Below are 14,023 nucleotides of genomic sequence, written 5' to 3'. Positions count from 1 at the left end.
TTTAAATTTAAAATGATGGGGCACCGTGCGACCCGCTGTATAAAATAATTGACCAAATTTTTAAGGCGTATATATTATTAGGAAATTATGACAAGTTAAGGCTTATCTGATAGGTTTCAAATTTTACTCCGTTTGGATTCCAGTAGATAATTAACCTTGAAAATTATACTAAAGTTGAAACTTGGTGTGACAAATTGTGTAGAAATATTTTGCAGTTTTGTTTCTAAAAAATACAACACTGAATCATGACATTAATTTATAACCTCTAGAAAACTTTTCACCCATAAATACATTTCCGGAAAGATTTATTTTAAATTCTAACAACGCAACTAGGTATCATAATAATATTAATTAATACTTATAAACACGCTTCTAATTCTAGATAAGTATCATTTTGTGCCAATTGCTATACTACAGACTAAAAATATCTTTCTTGATTGGTCCCTTCTTTCCTTGTCTTGAATTCATATGCACCATAAATTATGGTCCATAATTGATTGAAGTATTTAAAGCCTAGTATGTCACAAATTTAAATAATATCATCATTTCTATATAATTAAGCACTAACAACTCTCTTTGGTATGAAACCTTGCATAATTAAGTACAAGTGACAAGACCTGGTGAGATATCATTATTTGCATTTTGTCAAATACTGAATTGATAATATTACTTATCGAAGACTCACCTTATCACCCCATTCTTCTATGCACTTTTCTACAACCTTACCATACTTACATTTTTATTTTACAAGTTGCATGTCACGTTTTTGCGACAAGACCACACAATTTACAAATTTTAAAAAATAATTCACTCACAAACATGCATGCGCTTTTGCAAAGGATTTTTTAATTACTATTTTTTAGATGCACATATCTCAGCGGTTCTTGATAATTCAGTATTGCAATTTTAATCCAACAATAACGACCATATTGTTATTAGTTATGAAAATTTCAAGTAGCGCCAAAGCTATTAAAGGTCGAAATCATTCTCACCGGTTTTGTTGGTCAATTAACTGAAATGTGACGGACTCTTGCAAATTATTATGTTAGATGCATGGTTACCATTTACTAATTATTTCAGTATGGATATATTGACAACTTCTATTTTTTTGGTATACTTTTGCATGTTGCAGCCGAACCAAGCGTTCCCCTTTCACCAAACTTATATGATACGACCGGTTTTGAAAACCTTAGATGACAAAGTAAATTATATATTTTCAGATTTTTGAAATATGACCACACCCACTAGAAATATAGGTCACAAGGTCAAAAATAGCGCACAATAGCAATCTCAACTTTTTTGAAATTTCGTAAATTTTCGAATGATTCCTGAGCAGGGGTATGTCTTGAAAATTCGAAGATTTCAAAAAAGTTGAGATTGCTATTGGATATGATAGAGCAACTATCTAGGACCAATAATATGCTAAAATTATCAAATTTAGAGCAAAATTGGATTTTTGACGACTGTTTTAGCACATGAAAACAGGCGGTTTTTCGCATTTTTTGCATCTTTCAGGGGGTGTGGCGGGCGCAAATGAGGCCATGGCATCTAACCATTCTAGGGTTTTTCTTCGGTGCCAGCAACGCCGGAAAGCCGGGGCCCCGCACAGAACGACAAAATGAATATGCTCAGGTGGGGCCCGGCGTAGCCGGAAGACTCCTTTCGTACCTAGCACCCAAAAGGTCCCACAACTCTAGCGCCCAAACCATGCAGTTTAAAGAAAAATGACAAGAGACAAAATAGTTAGGGAATTCTGTGAGATGCGCTGCGTTGTTTTGAAATTTCAAAATTTTTTAGTCCTTCCAGTAGAAATCGATTTTTGAATGCTTTTTTTTCGATAATTTCGACGTAGGAATTAAACTTTCTTATTAGACATATGTCTTTATTAAATTGTATAGGGAAAACTGAATTTTTTTTGTATAACGCATTTTTGCGTACAAAGTCAATTTAATGACTTTGAGAGGATAATTAAGAAAATTAATGTGAGAGCTGTAAATAAGTAATCCAATTTGCTTGTACTCTAAACGTAAGACGTGCTGGTCTAGTGGTAAGCATGGGCTGACTGAACTCGAGATGACGTAGGTTCGAAGCCGTCCTTAGTGAATAATATTTTTGCACAAATTTTTTCACCAAAAACAATATCATTGTGGACGGAAATTTCAATTCTGTAAATATTTTTGACCTCTGACCTTGTAGTCGAGGTCAAAGGTGAAAAATCACATAATTGCATGTGATGTGTCATTCCGTAAGCAAATTTCACCCAGAATTGGATGGGATCATTATTTTTTACCTCTGACCTTCCGGCGACCTTGTAGGCCAGGACAGAGGTCAAGCAAGGAATTTTACTATATGGGGTACCTAACAAAAGGTATTACCGAGTACGTTCAGTCTCGATGTGGGGTGAATTGCAATGGGCAATTTGAGCTAATGGTAGAAAATGACGAGAAAGTAATAGAGATATAGAAATGTGTTTGTCCTAAAGACAATTCCATGCGGTTTCACCTCTTCCCTACGTTTGTTTGTCACGCTTATTTATATTGTCTCCATTTTACTTATTCTTTGTGTACTTAGAAGTTGGTGGAGTATTACGCATTAGTGTCTTGCAACCTTAAATTTTAAGAAACTCCAACAATAGGCTACAACCATTAATTTGCAGCAATTTCAATCAATAATAATTATCTGTACTGTATTCTAAAGATTCCCAAACATGTTAAAACTCCTTAAAATACATCATTGAGAATTCACGTTGTGTATCGAGTGGAGTGCAACTACTAATTAGTTTAATTAATTGGGTATTAATCCGGATTAGATAACTTTTTAAAATAGTCAATCTCAACCCATAATTCCGCTATTTTTAACATTGGGTGACCCAGATTAACTGCTAGCTCTGATTAACTAATACAATCATACAATTAATACATTTAATTGGATGATGCCTAATTCATACCCCTCTAACGGTAAGCATACTAAACGGCAAAGTCGCATGGCAAAATGGTATGCCGTTTTGTACTAATTATTGTGTATGACATAAATTAGTTCCAACACTTAATAATGCAAAGTTATATTAAGAAATAAGTTTGATTAAAATTCTTTGAGATAGAAATTTGTATATACTTACATCGACAAACTATAAAATAAATTATTTTTGTAAAAAACAGTCTTCGGTGCGATAGAGAGTCGCGAATAAAAAAAGAAAACAAGAAATTTTGTATTTTTTAATTTAGCAGATATCAGACAAAGGAAGAATTTACTATATTTAAAAATTTTAGGATTCGAATTGCTGGCAGGTTGCCAAACCGTGGGCCCAACAGCTTTTGAAAAATTATTTAAGAAACGAAATTACGTATTTTATATACTAAACTACGAACTACAGTTTAATTTGATTTTAATTATGCTGCCTCCGTAGTACACTGGTAAGCTTCGGAACTGTTACTTCTGAGCAATCACCTTTAGATAATAACAAGCAAAAACTTCTAAACGTCTAACTTAGCTACAAATCCAAATAAATTACATAATTATTCCAATTTTTCAAAAGCTGTTGGGCCCACGGTTTGGCAACCTGCCAGCAATTCGAATCCTAAAATTTTTAAATATAGTAAATTCTTCCTTTGTCTGATATCTGCTAAATTAAAAAATACAAAATTTCTTGTTTTCTTTTTTTATTCGCGACTCTCTATCGCACCGAAGACTGTTTTTTACAAAAATAATTTATCCACCATTCACCTAGAGCTATCAAATATCCAAATTGCATCCATCGTCCTTAATTGCATATAGAGGGCCTCCCCTCCTAAGTCTGAAACAACCCAAATGCAGTCGTTTTTTAATTCCGAAACATCCTAAGTACATTACTAAAACGGAATTAAGATACGACTGCACTTAGGTTGTTTCACGATTAGTACGACGATGTAGGGCGTAGTAGTCGTTTCCAAAAATTTAAAGCTTTCTGTCTCATTTCATGGGTTACTTTCTCCAAAACTTTTCAAACTCCAGTTAAAGTAGACGCTCTTTTCTTTAACTATGCTTTTTTAAAACTATTTCTTTGTTAGGAATGAGTACTGCTCCGAGTTTTTACTTTATTTCCGCTGTATACTGGGCAGTGTTCCGAGCAGTATGTGAGGACGCCACGTCGTGGTGTACAAGTACCTTGCGAGTCCCGCTGGGGTAACGTTTTGGAATTTCTACTTCCAGAGGTGGATCACACAATTTGCAGCATTTATCTTTACATTCTGTGGAACTCGAATCAAGTCAAGACTCACACGACCACACATAGCACCAACTATCATAATCTTGTCCGAAAACTCTTCACTTTGCTCATACAAATTTCTTCATGTCATTTCAGGATTTCGAATAGCAATCCGTGATGAAGAACAAGGAGTCGTCTAATTTGACAACAAATTTGGATTTCTTACCGGCAAGGTGACCCCGATACAGTTCCGACATGGCGACTTCCGTGTTTGTTTGTGTCTTGGTTTTAGGACGTTTACTTTGGTCTTCTTGTAGGTGTTCTTCCCCAAATATTTATGAGATATTTATGAAAAAAAAACAAAAAAAAAAAATTATTATTCAGATCATTTATTGGAGGAGTGACGATGTTATTTCATAGAAGTTGTTGTCCTTCTACCCATTTATAAGACAAATCTCAAGGGAAATAAATTTGGTGATTTTTTTATCCCGTTCACTTCAATGTGAATGTGCTCAATGATGTAGAGTGTAACCACCGATTTATGAGGTTCTAACAGGACATTTCTTCCCGCTGATGTAATAAGAACAATTACCCTACCATTTAAACAATGCGGGAACATAATTGCAGCTAGATTTTGTGTGGAGGTTAAATTTTGCATTTTAGCCATGCATGTATCCTCCAAATTTATTAAGAAGCGAAACTGATTTATGACTTGATTTTTGTCCGTTTCTCTATCTCATTCGTTCGTATATTACAAAATGTAAAACGAGAGAAGCATGTTTGGTGACAATTTTAACGGGCAAATTTAATTTTAAAGATTATGAATAGATAGATGAATAGGGTAGGTTCTTAAAACGCGTAGAACTTGTCGCATATCACACATATCACACATCAACATAAAATGTATGTCAAGTGAACGCTCCCAAACAAGGCAAAATTATAATTTTATGTAATACTTATATAAACTTGTACATGATTCCCAATCCCTGGGAATTTAGGGAATTGGGAAAATTCCTAATTTTCCAGGAATTTGGTTTGAAGGGAGTTATGGGAATGTTCAATTCTGCTGATGTTTGCAAATTTGGAAGTGGATTTTTGGAATCTAAGTTTTTGGAAAATTTTAGGACGGAAAAATGGTTAACAAATAATTTCTAGAATTTTTCACGCATATCAATACAAATTCTATAAAAATTAGGACAGATGCTTGGGGTGGCCTACCTAAAATTATTATTTCATATGTTGATATATTTCATCTATTTTTAAATTGATTTTATTTTAATTATACAAGTAGGAAAAAAACCTTGTGTTCTACATTCTATATCCAATTGGTAAAATAGCAATAGGTTTAAAAGTGACATTGTAGGTGAAGGATAAATCAAACGCCAAATTTTGTCAATATGTACGGATGCTTTATGTAAGGAGTAGAAAGTAAAAAAAATTGTATATTACTTACAGTTCATGATTATATTATAAAAGTGCCCGAAAAAAAATAATATACTTTTAATTCTTTACACATTTGAGAATTTCTCAAATGCCGTTTCTTCAGCCGTTTCTCAATGTGAAACGGCTGAAGAAAATATGATGTAAACCAGGACTTTTGTTAAAATTAAAGAATTGTCTTTTATTTTCCAATAAATCAATAATTTTCTCAGATATTGAATGCGGGTTTGTCATTTAGGCTTTTGGAATGTCCCGTATGAAATACGCCGTAGGTAGCAATGTCGGATCCAACAGAACGGTGAGAAGTTGGTCTCCGTATAGACAATTGATGAGAGAACCTCCCACGTTAGACCCTATCAGACCCAGCGCACCGTTAACTTGCCACATGTTATAGCACCCCGGGATGGACAGTGAGCCATTCATAACGGCCCAAGAATTTTCTCCAAATGCGCCAAGAGCCTGCATGGATTGGTTTACAGGGATATGAATCGGGCCGGGAAGTTCGGACAGGTTAACCCATTCACCAACGTCGTAGTCGAGTTCATTATTTTGGTAGGTGATGTTGGCCTTGGCATCGAAGGGACCGGTGTCGATGGATTGATCCAGAATGGAGATGGGTGGAAGGGTAACCGGTGCGGCGGGAAGGAGGCCTAAAGGAGAGTAGATGATTGTTGAGTAAAATCAAGTTTTTGAAAAATTTGAGATCAAGCTTTTTAAATTTGTAAAAATAATGGATACACACATAGGATAAGGATACAAGGATACATAAGGATACACAAGGATACATAAGCGCAAATTATTTTTTCTAAATTCCACAAATAAGGTTTAAACTGTTGGGTAATTTCAGTGTTAACCTTGAGATTTTTTGGGAAGCATAATATTGTATTGTGTAATAATTGGAAACTTACCTCCCATAACGGCAGACGTAAGGGTGACGAGGACCAGCAAAATCATGATGATGTTTTCAACTTTCTACATTTAGAATAAACCTAATGTTCTCGCTTTTATATTGTACAGACAGGTGTGATTTTCTATCAACTTTTAATGTGATTCAGATTATAAATAGTATAACAGCCTGGATTTTAATGAAAATGGGCACAACAGCTGCACCTGAAAATATTTACAATGAGGGACGACGTGTCATTTAAATGATTGTGTCGAACCAATTGTGTAGTTAAAGAGATTGGATTATACAATTGTAGTATCAACGTAACCTTGAATTTTGAATCGTATTGGTATTGAATTGACATTCGGATAACCAGTTGGGACCAAATCCTTTAATTAATGCGACACCGGATTCTACTCTGTAATAAATTTATTGTAATCTGCAGTGTAATCTAAGTGTTCACATATCCAGTGTGCTACAAAGTTTCCATAATTTGTTTGTTTGTTTGTTTCGGCAGTTTCCGCGAAAGGTAGGAATTCCTTGTTCAGTACAAATTCATGACTGGTCTCCCACAAGTTCCTCTTGCAGATAGAGAGCGGACTCTATTGCGGCTCCCAAGCAGAGCAAGGCTCTGCACCCTCGTTTAGCTGACTAGCAGACACTTGGGAGCACCCACCCCGTACTAACACCGAGCCGAGTAGAATTCACTAAGTTTCTCTGGTCTAGGGCTCGAACGTAGGACTGCGTGGTGACAGTCCAACCCCCAAACCACTAGACCAACAGGGCTTAGTTAACTTTGGAGTAAGCAGCTTTTGAACCGTTGATAAAATTACCCCCATTTGTTCGCCATTTATAGATGACATATATCCGTGTTATGTATGTGACAAGTTATTCTGCAGTAATTTTATGCGTGTCAAACATGATAAATTAATGCACGGACGTATGATAAATGCTTGAAATCTAAGTAAAGATGTACAGAAATAATTAAAATTGTCATTTTATCTAATTTATCTTATTTTTAATTCGTGCTGGAATTTGCTTAAGTAAAGGCAAATCTAAAAAGCTTAAAAGGTATAAAGAGTTGAAGTACGCGATTTTATTTGCTTTTAAATTATAAGACAACCGGGTTCTTAAAAGATAAATAATAGTACACATGTTAGGGAATATTTTATCGCAAAGTCAAAAATTATAAAAACGATAAGTGTGATTACTTACAATTTGTTAGTTTACCAATGAATTACTTTATCCATTACTAACTTATTCTCCAATTTCTTGTTAAACACGTATTGCTATAAGACTAAACGCCTTGATGTTAGCTCTGAATTTTTAAATGACACGAAACTTCTACTAAATACTAAAATTCAACTGTTCAACTGTAAATAAAAAGTACCACAATATAATACGGGGTCATTTTGAATTTGTCTTACAGTGTCTAGGCCAGACAGGTATTCGTCGATAGGGTCTGGTTTCCATGTATGGTTTTTAATCGGATAAAGTGACGAGGAGGAGACCCCAGAGCAAATTGTGGTGAGGAGAAGAATACGTAAATGAGAAAGGACATCCTGAAGACGGTATTAATGATAGTGTTATAATTTAGAAAAATGTTTTTGAGCGATATGAAATGATTATTTAGATGGCTAGATTTTAAGTTGGTTCAACTCCCATACATTCAAGTTCAAGTAGTCCTTTATTAATTTGTCAACAATTATCAGTTAATATAAACTGGTTTCCAAATCATGACAATTTTAAAAATATAATTTATAGAAAGTGAAAGAGGAAGAGGTAATAAAGATAAAGTATATAAATATAGAAAAGGGACGACTAGTTAAAATAAATAAAGTTTAAATCGTAGCAGTTGCACTCAAAACAAATCAAATCAATAGTGACAATGGGTAAAAATTGTTTCACAATCCGTTTCCTCATTACAGACATAAGGTATCATAAAAATAATAACATCTTTATCCTATGCCATAATTATCAAAAAGTTCATTAAAGGTGACATTAATATAATTGAGTACCTTGGCATTATCACACGTGCAGGTTAGCTCGATACGTAATGGGTTCAACAATTTTGCCAACTTTAATAATAACTTTTCGTACATAATATGATTGTGTTTTTCCTGGTCTAAACTTATAAAAATAGGTACATAATTCGGACAGGCCCATTGTTTGGATCGTTGAATATTGAGATAAGAGTCACAAGACATTTGAATATTGCATCGGTTTTTATGATAGAAGTTTAGCCAATATACGCACTGAAGGGAGCAAAATTTCCAACTGCCTTCCTCGATGTCGTTTTTGTACATTACAGTGTAGACGACTCCTTTGTGATTGAGGGGGGCGGTCACATCGACAATTTCCTGACCACATAGGTGACAGTCTGGTCCCAGCGCTCCCTCATCATCCCAGAAAAGTCAAGTTGATGATAAATCGTTTCATTGTCATCGTACGTACATGAATTTTACCATTTCCACCAAATTTTCTCTCCGTGGGGCAAAGTGGAACGAGAAAATCACGATTTTTTCACAAAAGTGCCAATATTTTCGCTATTACTTTGTTGGTGTAATTGGTTTTGGTGTCGTTAGCTTCCTAAGTTCACGCCCTACTATGTTTATACTCTTGAAATTTCAATTAAAGGTCACGCTGCGGTGCAATGTTGGTTATAAATAGATTTACGAATTATCCATATTACACCTCCCCCTGACCTTTAATTGAAGTTTTAAGAGAATAGAATTATTAGGCGTGAACTTAGGAAGCTAACGACACCAAAACCAAGTACACCAACAAAGTAATAGCGAAAATATTGGCACTTTTATGAAAAAGCATGCATGTAGATTTTGAGTGCAATGGATTTGCGCTGGCAGTTCTCAACTCTCCACTATGATGCTCTGTTCCTCTGTATACTTAAACTTTAATGGGTGTGTGTAATAAGTTAGAACAAATTTACAATGAGCTCCATTTTGACACGTTAGACGGTGACGATTTATTACAATTTTCAGTATATTATTAAATGTAATCATCCCGATATTCTAAATAATAGATGAACTGGTAACAAGTACTACCGTCCGCACTTAAAATAATCCAGTAATTGATAAGGTCAGGTATAGTCACCGGTTTGGTAAGAAATATTTTATTACCGCATGGTAATAAAACTGCTTCTGAGTGTCAACAAAAAGGATCCAAGATGATCGCAATTTTTTTTACCACTCAGTAATACTATTGTTACCATCCAGTAATAAGTTTCCCTTTTACCAGACCGGCGAAGATATATGGCTTCATCTATTACCGGATTATTTTAGTGTGGTTACAGAAATATAAAAAACATATTATCACTTTGCCAGTTTTCCTTATTAGTACGGGGTAATAATATTACCCTGTTACCACCCATGTGCATGAGTTCATCTGTTACAGAATTATTTTATGTTGGTCAAATCTCGGTAAAACTTTCCAATTCTTGTCATAGTTATCAAGGATGCCAACTATTACCTTACAATATGTTTGTTCATCGTTTTTCGCCGTTATTGTGTCGAGATCTATCTGTAATTGTTGCAACTTGGTACCAGGGGACATTTTTGCAATGATTTTGTCTATATCATTATCGATATTTGAGAAAGCTCCCGTCAACGCGATTTCTAAGTCGTTCGCATAATCTAGTAATCTTTGAAGATCTACAGTTTTACAATGTTTGATTGCAAAACAGACAGCGTTCCGAGCCTTATTTTTTAAGTGAGTCATAATTGCGTGGACTATAGGAGTAGTGTTTTATGTTACAGCCTGGACGGGAATGGATAGACGGGTTGATGATGGGTGTGGTTAGTTGGGGGCTGAAGGGTGGGGCAAGAATTTTTTTTTAAAGTTTCGATTTGGATTTTATGTTCGTTTTTGGCTCATAATAATTTTCATCCGGCGTCGTTTGGTGATGCAAAAAAAAAAATTAGACGAGGTACAAATAATAATAAGACACTTTTATTCATAAGATGCAAATAGGTAAAAATTAAAAATCGATTTCCAAAAAAAAATGCAGCAATAGTTTTAATGCAGTCTCCCAGTATTTTGTGGAGTTGAGAGGAGGTCGTGTTGAATCGAAGTAGCTAGAGTTGATGGAATAATGGTGTGCTTGCAAAATTGACAAAGCCATCACCATCAATCCACCCTCTCGTCGTATCTTTTTTTGTGATTTTGGTTGTGTTGTTGGTCGTACGAGAAGAGATAAACCCCAAACAAAAATTTAGCAAGTAATATTGAGATTATTGCACACTTCCACAGACGTCACTAACTTCATCTTCGTTTTGGGTATCCGCATCTAGTTCAGCATGTATTGGAAAATTTCTAACGGGCAGTTTACATAAAGGTGGACATCTTGGAGAATGCCGTTCATGTTGTTTAACTGGGTCTGAATTTCGCCCCCACCTTCCAATCATGACACGACAAAAGACCTAAAGACACCTAAAGACTGAGGAAAGAAGGTTGTCGACATTCTTCTTTGGAAAATAAATGGCCGCCAGGAATTCCGACACCAGAGGCGTGTGCCAAAGCAGGATTCTTCTATGTGCAAGTCACTGATGCGGTAATTGTTTTATATTCAACAAAACTGGTCCAACAATTTATAAGTTCATTGTGATTAAATATAGCTATTTAATTCCAGGTACAATGTGCCTTTTGTCGTGTCATGATTGGAAGGAGGGGGCAAATTCAGACCCAGTTAAACAACATGAACGACATTCTCCAAGATGTCCGTTTTTATGTAAACTGCCCGTTGGAAATATTCCAGTACATGCTGAACTAGATGGCGTAATTTTTGTCAGAAATCTTGCAAAACCCAGAATCCAACCGTTTTCTACGATATTTCCTCCACATTTCAAGACCGCCTGTGCTCAAAAGCCTACTTGGAAGCGGAGTATCTCGCATCGCACGGATTTCCGACGAGATTTATGGATTTGTTTGTGGAACAGGGTTAGCCGATATTTGAGTATAAATATGTAGATATTCTCAGATATTGTCGTAAACCTTGTATTAGAAAATTTGTTACCGCGTGGTTACAAAAATATTGTGAATTGGTAATAATTTACGATCATGTGGTAATTTTGTTGTTACCACTCGGAAAAAAGGAATAGTTTTGTTACTATGCGGTAATATATTTTTCTATTACTTCGTTGGCGACTTTACACTCAAAATAATCCGGTAATGGATGAAGTCATATATAGTCATCGGCCTTGTACAAGACAAACTTATTACCAGATGGTAACAAAACATTACCGAGTGGTAAAAAATTGCCATGACGTGGGATCTTTTTGTTACCACTCAGAAAGAGTGTTTTTGCCATGCGGTAGAAAATTGTGTATTACTAGGACAGTGACTTTATATGAGTTCATCCATTATCTTTCAAAATCATATACATATGTATGTACTTGTCATTTATAATCCGAATTCGATTTTTGTGACCTGATGAAGGTATCTGTATGTACCGAAAGCTTGTCAGCATTAAATAATTTCAAAAACATGTCCTCCAATGCCGATGAACATATCTTTATAAAAAAACAACTTCATGTCGAATTTAGATACAATCGGTTCTAATTATGATTAATCATAATTACATATATGATATTATTCATGTGAAAATAATAGTTCATAATTCACTTATTTATGAATTACGTACATAGTTAATAACTATTAGTTATAAGGATGTGTTCATCATTCAACTTAAGCCATTCTAAATAATTGTCAGCTTCCACGCCAAATGGTCGAGATTATATATTTTGTGCATATTAATTTAACTGACTAAAGAGGTTGAGATGGGAAGTGGTGTGGTTTCATGAAGATCTCAATTTCTGTCATGGCTCAACTTTACAAGGAAGAAGAGTATGTATGCATCTAGGAGGGTAATAATAAAATGATATGGATAATCACATATATGGATATGGATGATATGGATATATTTATCATAAGTATTTATGTGATCGTGGTTCAATCTGTCATGTATTAAAAGAAATTACTATGCAGGTTCATTTATGTATGGAGGGTTATCTAATTCATAAATTGGTATTAAGTATGAACACAACTTACGTTCTGATGCAGGGTTGACACGAAATAAGTTAACAATGGGAATAAAATTGGGGTTAAATCCCATTTTTTAGGAATTGAGTCAAATCTCATGATAAAACTGAGTTTGGAGAAAATACGATTTTTGTTATTAAGTTATTCGTATACCTATTTGGTGACCACTCTGCACTTGAGTAACTATAAGTGTAGACAAATTAGATTAAATACGAAGGCAATTATCTACATAGATACATGCTTAAATTGACCCGCGGGTTGAATGCTGGAATATGCATACTGTTTGAAAAAATAAGATTAATGCACAAATGAAATAAGAGCTTCTAAACCGACTCAAAGAAGGAACGGATTAATTTCCTGCTAGCATATTTATGGTTTTGAATTGATGCACACAAAATGTGTGAAACTTGAATTTATCATGTACTTACCTTGGTAATTTTCCTTGTTTTTGCCTACTAATTAATATGTTTGAATTTCATACTACATATGAAATTAATTTATAACAAATTTTAGAGCAATGCTGCTGATCATAAAGGATTGAGTAAAAGTATATTCATTTAAAGTCATGGGATTCATGGGTGTTGTTCTACAGAGCTTGTGGTTGTTAACACACCATTTTCCTATATACCATGCACTTGTATAGTTTGACTGTGAAAAATAATAGTGATCGAGTCAGCCGGTTCTAAGTATGTGGACATTTTACCAAGCCACAATTCCAGTCTCGTGCTACAAATAAATAAATTGTTTGACACACTAAGTTATTTGCAAGGTAATTTATGTAATTTCATATATATCCAAAGATTCTAAGTATTTGAGTAGTCGGGTGAGATTAATTTTAGTTGTAGATTTTTCTCAATCTAGTAATTATAATTGGGCCTGTGAAGAATGGGGATGTCCGAGGGGGCGGGTGACGATATTGAGGATGTCGCAGGACCGTCCACGGGACTAAATCCGTCCCGTCCTGAGAATCCTGATGATATTGTAGACGACGAGGCAAATCTAGCTATTATATGTAGTATGTATTTAGTATATAAGATTAGTGTATTATACTACATAATAGGCAAAGCGAGTTTAAAGTCGAACCGTGTTTGTTTGTTCGTGTTTGTTCGTGTTTGTTCACCAGTTGTAGGTGACTTTTTAGATACGAACACCGTGTTTGTTTGTTCGTGTTTGTTTGTGTTTGTTCATGAACTGTTCTCCTTTTGTAAGGTACATCTTTGGTGTTTATGTTTAGAAAGTAAATAGAATAAGATGTTAGAATAAGTTGTTAAAGTAATAATAAGTTGACACCTAGAATGAAAATAGGTGGCAATACATCGGCAATCAGTGGCAATATTATAAGGCAACCATTGGCAATATTGTAAAGGCAACCTTGACAAGTGGCAAGGAATAGTCTAAGTGGCAATAACCGATCATTGTGTAAATTGTTTGATTGAAAAGTGTGTTAATAAATTTGCTAC

General features: G+C 34.7%; 1 protein-coding gene across 1 annotated transcript; it reads right to left on the bottom strand.

The window, feature by feature from the left end:
* Window positions 1–5,783: 5,783 nt before the first annotated feature.
* On the bottom strand, window positions 5,784–6,623 carry LOC110859003. Its single transcript, XM_022107879.2, has 2 exons — window positions 6,532–6,623; window positions 5,784–6,273 (listed from the first exon to the last, which is right to left on the bottom strand). The coding sequence occupies exons 1-2, from the start codon at window positions 6,575–6,577 to the stop codon at window positions 5,858–5,860; spliced, it is 462 nt and encodes a 153-aa protein (XP_021963571.1). The 5' UTR covers window positions 6,578–6,623; the 3' UTR covers window positions 5,784–5,857.
* Between the last annotated feature and the right edge of the window lie 7,400 nt (window positions 6,624–14,023).

This window comes from Folsomia candida, unplaced genomic scaffold (genome assembly GCF_002217175.1).
Source record: "Folsomia candida strain VU population unplaced genomic scaffold, ASM221717v1 Fcan01_Sc023, whole genome shotgun sequence".
NCBI lineage: Eukaryota > Metazoa > Arthropoda > Collembola > Entomobryomorpha > Isotomidae > Folsomia > Folsomia candida.
Note: the sequence above shows the minus strand (reverse complement) of the source record. Positions and strands in the feature narration are given on the sequence as shown.

What these genes read in the sequence shown, in the direction of transcription:
- LOC110859003 (XM_022107879.2), bottom strand. Translation starts at nt 6,577, where the DNA reads ATGATTTTGCTGGTCCTCGTCACCCTTACGTCTGCCGTTATGGGAG. An exon ending in TACGTCTGCCGTTATGGGAG is followed by an intron (nt 6,274 to 6,531) that starts GTAAGTTTCCAA and finishes ACTCTCCTTTAG; the next exon opens with GCCTCCTTCCCGCCGCACCG.